General features: G+C 35.1%; 3 protein-coding genes across 3 annotated transcripts; 2 read left to right on the top strand and 1 right to left on the bottom strand.

Moving 5' to 3' along the window:
* The first annotated feature begins 1,038 nt into the window (after window positions 1-1,038).
* Window positions 1,039-3,327, top strand: LOC106341269 (protein DEHYDRATION-INDUCED 19 homolog 4-like). The gene is made up of 5 exons (XM_013780076.1): window positions 1,039-1,285; window positions 1,368-1,504; window positions 2,503-2,580; window positions 2,715-2,977; window positions 3,066-3,327. The coding sequence occupies exons 1-5, from the start codon at window positions 1,219-1,221 to the stop codon at window positions 3,181-3,183; spliced, it is 663 nt and encodes a 220-aa protein (XP_013635530.1). The 5' UTR covers window positions 1,039-1,218; the 3' UTR covers window positions 3,184-3,327.
* Window positions 3,308-4,229, top strand: LOC106340740 (protein DEHYDRATION-INDUCED 19 homolog 4-like). Its single transcript, XM_013779590.1, has 4 exons — window positions 3,308-3,374; window positions 3,439-3,482; window positions 3,617-3,879; window positions 3,968-4,229. The coding sequence occupies exons 1-4, from the start codon at window positions 3,308-3,310 to the stop codon at window positions 4,083-4,085; spliced, it is 492 nt and encodes a 163-aa protein (XP_013635044.1). The 3' UTR covers window positions 4,086-4,229.
* A 647-nt stretch (window positions 4,230-4,876) lies between these two features.
* On the bottom strand, window positions 4,877-6,239 carry LOC106298651 (pre-mRNA-splicing factor cwf23-like). The gene is made up of 4 exons (XM_013734792.1): window positions 6,007-6,239; window positions 5,849-5,900; window positions 5,666-5,733; window positions 4,877-5,363 (listed from the first exon to the last, which is right to left on the bottom strand). The coding sequence occupies exons 1-4, from the start codon at window positions 6,148-6,150 to the stop codon at window positions 4,944-4,946; spliced, it is 684 nt and encodes a 227-aa protein (XP_013590246.1). The 5' UTR covers window positions 6,151-6,239; the 3' UTR covers window positions 4,877-4,943.
* Between the last annotated feature and the right edge of the window lie 1,494 nt (window positions 6,240-7,733).

Raw genomic sequence — 7,733 nt, 5'->3', positions numbered from 1 at the left:
ATAATCTCAGCCCACCAACTTCCAACACTTCAGTGGAAAAACTCAATTATTGGACCACAACATGAAAACTCTAACCACCATACTAGCTTAGCACATATATAAGCCATTCGTATCTCTTTACAAAACAACCTAAGTTTATAAGTAGCAATCGATAATGGAATAAAAGCGCCATCGTTGACCTTAAAAACCTAATAAGTATATATAATTTTGACATCATCCCCTATTGTTTACAAACAACATCCTTATACTATACAGAATATTAAAAATTGGCAAATATCATAGCCAAATAATGTTTCACTATTGAAAAGTATCAGAGTTTTTGCTTAGTATTTTCCACAATTTCATAGTAACACTCCCCCTTCTTTCATCAATCCACTCTCTATGACCTTTAAAGACAACCCTAAGCCAAAACATTTACTATGTTACATCTACTATATTTACGATACACACATTACATAAAACTTTACACTAACGTGCCAAACACATAAAATACAACCATATTAAAAGTTCTATATCTATTGACAATGAAAATTATCCAACAAAATTTAAAACCGATTCGCACGGACAAACCACTAGTAACCTCATATACTTATCCCGTGATTCGTCAAGCTCAAGGGTTTGACTCTTTGTTCCACTTGTGCCTACACAGTCCTTCTCAAGCCTTTGAATCACCGACCCAATTCGTCATAGCGGATCCACCATTTTACATAAAAGCTAAAGCGTTATAAACTGACAGAAACGTGTTTAATCTAGACTAGTAAACTATAAATTAGTCACTAATAATTGTACCAGTTTACTATATGAATTTGTTAGAGACTAATGATAAACGTGACATTTTATTTTCTCAGACAGAACTTCGTGGTAGACCAACGCCACCCAAGTGTGAATTATATAATAGTACTACAACGAAAAACCTCTTTAATTATACTCTGGTCCATTCCAACTAAACCGCGTGAACAACTGCTAAACTAATTGGTGCAAAACTATAAATAAGAATAAAACTTGAGGGTCTAACAGTAAATATTATGTTGCCTTTTTTGACATGTTGTCTTCTTACAGAAGCTGAAGTTCGGTAATAAAGTCTAGCTTCCTTCCACTCTCTCTCCATCTCCTTCCATTGTTCTTCCTCTTCTCTCCTCTCTCCTCCCGTCCTTGTAGGGTTTCGTTCATTTCATCACAGTCAAATTTTTTTCTTCTTTCATCTCAATTCTAACAATAATGGATTCCAATTCATGGATCAACCATCCTTCCGTCTTTTCATCGAGACGGTGTCAATCCAGATCAGGTTCTTTACGTCTTTTAGTTGTTTTAAGGATCGTGTTTTTATTATTAAGCTTCTTCGTGAGATTGATTCGTTTTGTATATAGGTGGAGGGTACGAGGATCTCAAAGGAGAAGACGATTCGAAGTCGGAGTTCATCTGCCCGTTTTGCGCAGATGTTTTCGACATCGTCGGGCTATGTTGTCACATTGATGAAGAGCATCCTGTCGAGGCCAAGAACGGGGTAATATTAACAATCATTAATCAAAACCCATTCTTTTAAAAAAAAAGTTAAAACGTATTCCGAGACATGATCTGTCTGATTCTTAGGTTTGATCATGTCTTTAGCTTTTAGCTTTGTTCAGATGTTACAAAAAATGTTGGCTTTTATGTTCTGTTTTTTTTTTTTTTTTAATGTTACGTCTTTGGAGACAGGATCTGTCTGAATCGTAGGTTTGGTTATGTCTTGGCTTTATCTTTGTTTAGATGTTACAAAAAAAAAGTTTGGTTTCATTTTAGAAAGTTGGAAGCTTTGCTTGAAAATTGAAACTGTTGTGGCTTTATGTTCTGTTATTTAAATGTTACGTCTTTGGAGACAGGATGCGTCTGATTCTTAGGTTTGTTCATGTCTTAGCTTTTTTTTTATTTGTTCAGATGTTATAAGATATTTGGTCTCCTTTTAGAAAGTTCGAAGCTTTGCTTGAGATTGAGAATGTTTGGCTTTATGTTCTGTTCTTTAAAACGTTGCGTTCTTTAGAGACAGGATCTGTCTGATTCTTTAGGTTTGATCATGTCTTTAGCTTTTAGCTTTGTTCAGATGTTACAAAAACTTTGGTTTCCTTATAGAAGGTTAGAAGCTTTGCTTGAAATTGAAAATGTTTGGCTTTCTGTTCTTTAAAACGGTTACGTTCTTTAGAGACAGGGTGTGTCTGAATCTTAGGTTTGTTCATGTCTTAGCTTTAGCTTTGTCCAGATCTTGCAAAATATTTGGTTTCCTTATAGAAAGTTAGAAGCTTTGCTTGAAAAATGAAAATGTTGGCTTTATGTTCTGTTCTTGGTTTCCTCTTTGTTTCTTCTTGTCAGATGATCCCCATTAAGCAGCCTTATGAATCCTCTCTCGGAATGTTAAGTTAAATTGAGTGTTCTTCATTAGCTGGTAATCAGTAAATTAGTGATCTTTCATGGATCACGATGCTACTCTTTGAAGAGTTACTTATCTGTTTTCTCTTTGTTTACTCACAGGTCTGTCCTGTATGCACAAAGAGGGTGGGATTAGATATCGTCGGCCATATAACAACGCAACATGCGAACTTCTTTAAGATATCCTTTCCAACTTTTGATGATGTCTTGATCTGATGCTCTTGTTCTGTCTATAACTTACTTCTATTAGTACATAATAATCATTTGGTAGAAGTTATGAGTGAGTTTGTTTATTCCTTGACGAGAGGTTCTACGTGCAGCGAAGGACAAGGTTGAGAAAAGGTGGATACAGCTCAGCTTATCTCGCCTTGAAAAAAGAGCTACGTGAAGCAAACTTACAGTCTCTTCTTGGTGGATCTTCAAGATTCACTTCTCCAACCAATATAGATTCTGATCCGTTGCTGTCATCCTTTATTTTTAGCTCCCCTTCAGCTAACGAGCCTCCAAAAAAATCTGCTACATCTGTTGCTGAAGGAACCTTAGCTATAAAACTCTCGCTAAAGGAATCTCTCAAAAGGTATAGATATATTTATTGACCTTGCAGTCTCAAGAAAGCAAACAAAACTGCTTCTTTCTCACTTGGTTTCTGACGTTTGTTTGTGCAGGGAGATTCAAGAAGCTCCACTTTCAGGTGAAGATCAACAGAAGGCTAAAAAGAGCGAGTTTGTGCGAGGTTTATTGTTATCAACAATCCTTAGAGATGATTTGATGATGCATGCGTGAGTAAATCTAAGGTTGAAATTGTTATAGAGTGGTCTCGGTGTATGATGGAAAAAAGCTTTTAAGTTAAGTTGATGCTGAGTTAAATCCATATATTATGCCTTGAGACTTTCATCGATTCAAATAAATGAGAGTTGGATTATTTTTTTCGCTGCTCTCACTTTACATAGCTGGATACGTGAGACGACTTATAAGTTAATCACTAGGAGATGCCATGAAACCATTAGTACATACTTCTCATCTCACGATAACCACAAGGAAAAACGTATGATCTAACAACGCAACATGCGAACTTCTTTAAGATATCCTTTCCAACTTTTGATGATGTCTTGATCTGATGCTCTTGTTCTGTCTATAACTTACTTCTATTAGTACATAATAATCATTTGGTAGAAGTTATGAGTGAGTTTGTTTATTCCTTGACGAGAGGTTCTACGTGCAGCGAAGGACAAGGTTGAGAAAAGGTGGATACAGCTCAGCTTATCTCGCCTTGAAAAAAGAGCTACGTGAAGCAAACTTACAGTCTCTTCTTGGTGGATCTTCAAGATTCACTTCTCCAACCAATATAGATTCTGATCCGTTGCTGTCATCCTTTATTTTTAGCTCCCCTTCAGCTAACGAGCCTCCAAAAAAATCTGCTACATCTGTTGCTGAAGGAACCTTAGCTATAAAACTCTCGCTAAAGGAATCTCTCAAAAGGTATAGATATATTTATTGACCTTGCAGTCTCAAGAAAGCAAACAAAACTGCTTCTTTCTCACTTGGTTTCTGACGTTTGTTTGTGCAGGGAGATTCAAGAAGCTCCACTTTCAGGTGAAGATCAACAGAAGGCTAAAAAGAGCGAGTTTGTGCGAGGTTTATTGTTATCAACAATCCTTAGAGATGATTTGATGATGCATGCGTGAGTAAATCTAAGGTTGAAATTGTTATAGAGTGGTCTCGGTGTATGATGGAAAAAAGCTTTTAAGTTAAGTTGATGCTGAGTTAAATCCATATATTATGCCTTGAGACTTTCATCGATTCAAATAAATGAGAGTTGGATTATTTTTTTCGCTGCTCTCACTTTACATAGCTGGATACGTGAGACGACTTATAAGTTAATCACTAGGAGATGCCATGAAACCATTAGTACATACTTCTCATCTCACGATAACCACAAGGAAAAACGTATGATCTGAGACAATGTTGTTTATTTGGAACAAGAATCTCAGACCTTTTCTGACTTCACAAATATGAATCGATCATTTAGTGATTCCTAGAAAGAATCGATTGCAGATCTTGTTGAGAACTTGTCTTCGCTACATATATCATGGTACTAAAAATCTATCTAATCAGCTCCTAGACGACAACTCGATCTTATCCTAAAATCCGATTTATACTACTTAAATCGATTTAAACTGTTATAAATAAGTTTAAATCGACTTAAATTAGTTTAAAATGTTAAATTAAGCAATTATGTAGAGATACCAATTCACAAGTTTGTCTAATTTTGATAGTTTGTCAAAATAATTTTGTAAATAAAATTAGTTATTTTTTTAACACTGGTGAGGACAGTCATAGGCGGTCCACATAACTCAAGATCAATACACAGTGAGAGGATCATTTAACTATACGAGATTGAACCCAACTAACATTTTTTCTGTCAGTTAACTAATGATATGATTACTGTAATCAAAAGTTTTATCAGTTTAAATCATGAAACAATTCAATAAAGCTACTAAAAAGACAAAGAAGAAGAAAAAAAATGAAAAACTTAATCATCATCATGAGTGAACGCATGTGGATCTGCTTCTTCTCATGAACATCTTCCAATCCGACAAGTTATTGTCCAACACCCGATTCCTCACATGTGGATAACCACATAACTTGTAATCCGATGGATTAAAAACTGGCGAGTCCTTCTTAAACCGGTTTTCTTTTGGTTTACCAAAAACCGGGGTTTCCTCGGTTAAGTTCCCCGTGAAGTTTGCACCGTTGGTCTTTAGACATCTCTCTATCACCTTGTTCTCTTCTCTGAACTTATCCCTAATGTCCCTGAGTGTTTGACAAAACCGGTTCGGTTTAGTCTCTGTGCGGTTCTCTTTGGTTTTGTGTGAGACTCGGCTGCATTTCAGACATGTGTTCTTTCGTCGGTCTGTGTTGAAGCATCTCCTCTTTGTTTCGTCTGAAAGACATAAATAAGCCTACATGCGTCCAAGACAACACAAGTAAGCTCTAGAGTTAAATATTTGAACCGGAAATAACCGTATTTCTCAATAAACCCCACCAGACCGGTTATTGGATCATATTGTACTGTACTGAGACAATGAATGAGTTCATGAATAACACGAGGATGCTATTATTAAGCGTACGGTTCATGTCCGAACACACATTTTTATATCTCAAACTAAAAGTAATTTACTATCGTATTTTCTGAGAAAATAATAAATATATTCACGTGTAGATGGCTGGGAATTGAATTTAAAATAAGATAAAAATGGCTGACCTCGTGGATGAGCTTGAAAGCAATATCCGCTTTTGGGTGATTGTTTTTATCGGGATGAATCTTCAGAGCTGAACAAACAAAAAAATAACGATTTAAGATAAACTATGAAATAAAATATTTGAAGTCTAACATTGATAACTAATCACATTCAAATCCAAAAATGAAACTGATATGGAACCTGACCTAGTTTGTGATATCGTTTACGTATGAGCTTGACCTCGGCATCTTCCTGGATCTGTATAAATCATATAATCAATCCAATGTCTCTTTTTAATATGAATAGAAGGCAATTAAAATGTATCCAGTATATTTAAAATCTGAGAAATGAGAAAAGAACATACACCGAGAATGAGATACCAGTCGATGAAACATGAACCGGATGAGTTGCGATTGATGTGAATGCAAGAGATTGGTGATCTCGACAGTGAACAAATCTCTGAGACCAATGCCGCTTTTGGATCCGGTCCGGGTCGGATCTTACCCATTGCAAAAATAGTTTCAAGAATCTTTCCAGGAAAAAGTTTTCTCTAGGGAAAGAAAATGGTAGGAGTGAGCAGAGAGAGAGAGAGGAGGAAAATACGTTAAGAGAAGGCAGGCAGACTTTGCGGGAGAGACATTTTAAATTAGAAGAGAGAGAAGAGATATAAATTGATCCATTTATTATAAAAGAATAAGTTATAGCGAAATATACCAAAATTTTCAAATAGAAGAACGGGTAAACGTAACCGTAGATTTATCATGTATGAATAACTAAGGTTACGTGGTGAAGTGGATAGTAAATTCCATCCATAATAGTTAGGTATAGTTTTGTGATTTATGACAGAATTTATAATACAAAAGTAACGTTATTACATATCTGTTATATGTAGAAAACTTAAAAGTAGAACATGAAACTTGTGATACATAACATGAACAACCATATACTAAAGGATGTCTTTATTTGAAACCAAATGAAATAGGTGAAACAAACAAAGTAGGTGAGGTGACATAAACAAGAAAATGAAGCGACTACCCAACTTCTATTTTATTTTTATCGAATACATGAAGTATCGAAGCTGCGGTGATTTTTATATTTGGTTTCATGTGATCAAATTTGATGGTTCCAAAACAAAACTCTCGGAAATCTAATACTATATGTATATGTATGTGAGTATATATATACATAAAAATTGTTAACTGGCACTGCTTTGAAAATTGGATTTGGATTGGATTTCGTGATTTTTTTTTTCTGGTGTTTGATGTTTGACTATAACTCGAGACAACACCAATAGTATATGACAATGGCTTTGGACATAAGCTAAGTATGTACCTAATGTTGCATGCACGATAATTTATAAGCCCAACAAATCCTCTAAATACAGTATTTTATATCATAAACAATAGTTTATGTTTTGCTTGTGGCTGACTTATTGTAATGAAGCCAAACAAACTTCAGTAGTACTAGTATATAATTCGAAATCTAATTGATCACTGCTCAAGATCAGTATTAAGTCAAACGTAGCGGTTAGTAATTGGTCACCCGAAAGTAAAATTCGCATGGGGATGCTAACTTCGTGATTATGTCCTGAATTTTTATTTCATTATGCATTTAGGGTGTCTATTTGTATACTCATCACTTCTCAAAGTAGAAAACCAAGACGTCCGATACTAACATGACATTTGTGGTTTTATGTGACCCCTTCCAAGGAATGAGAAGTCAGGCCTTTTCTTCAAGTATGCTTGAGAAGAATTTTGAAATGCTCATCCCAGCCTAAAAAGATGTATCTTCGGATCTAGGATTTCTTGATTAATCAAAACATTTTACTGTCTTACTTATAAATAATATTCAATTTAAAAACAAAGCTTGCAAGGCTATGACTCTTTAAGTTCATACGGTTTGAAAAAAGAATTAAGAAGAATAAAAAGATAAACCTGAAAAGTTGTTATTCTTTGGACTTCTTTTTTTTATTATACAGGAGTATCCTGACTTCACAGAATTGGTCCAGACAAGTCACATATTGCCACGTGTCGATCTCATGTCTCTGGCGATGTCGAAATGTTAATTCTCTAGTGGCCGGAACTTGAATCT

This window comes from Brassica oleracea, chromosome C1 (genome assembly GCF_000695525.1).
Source record: "Brassica oleracea var. oleracea cultivar TO1000 chromosome C1, BOL, whole genome shotgun sequence".
NCBI classification, from domain to species: Eukaryota; Viridiplantae; Streptophyta; class Magnoliopsida; order Brassicales; family Brassicaceae; genus Brassica; species Brassica oleracea.
This window is presented reverse-complemented; position numbering and strand designations above follow the sequence as displayed.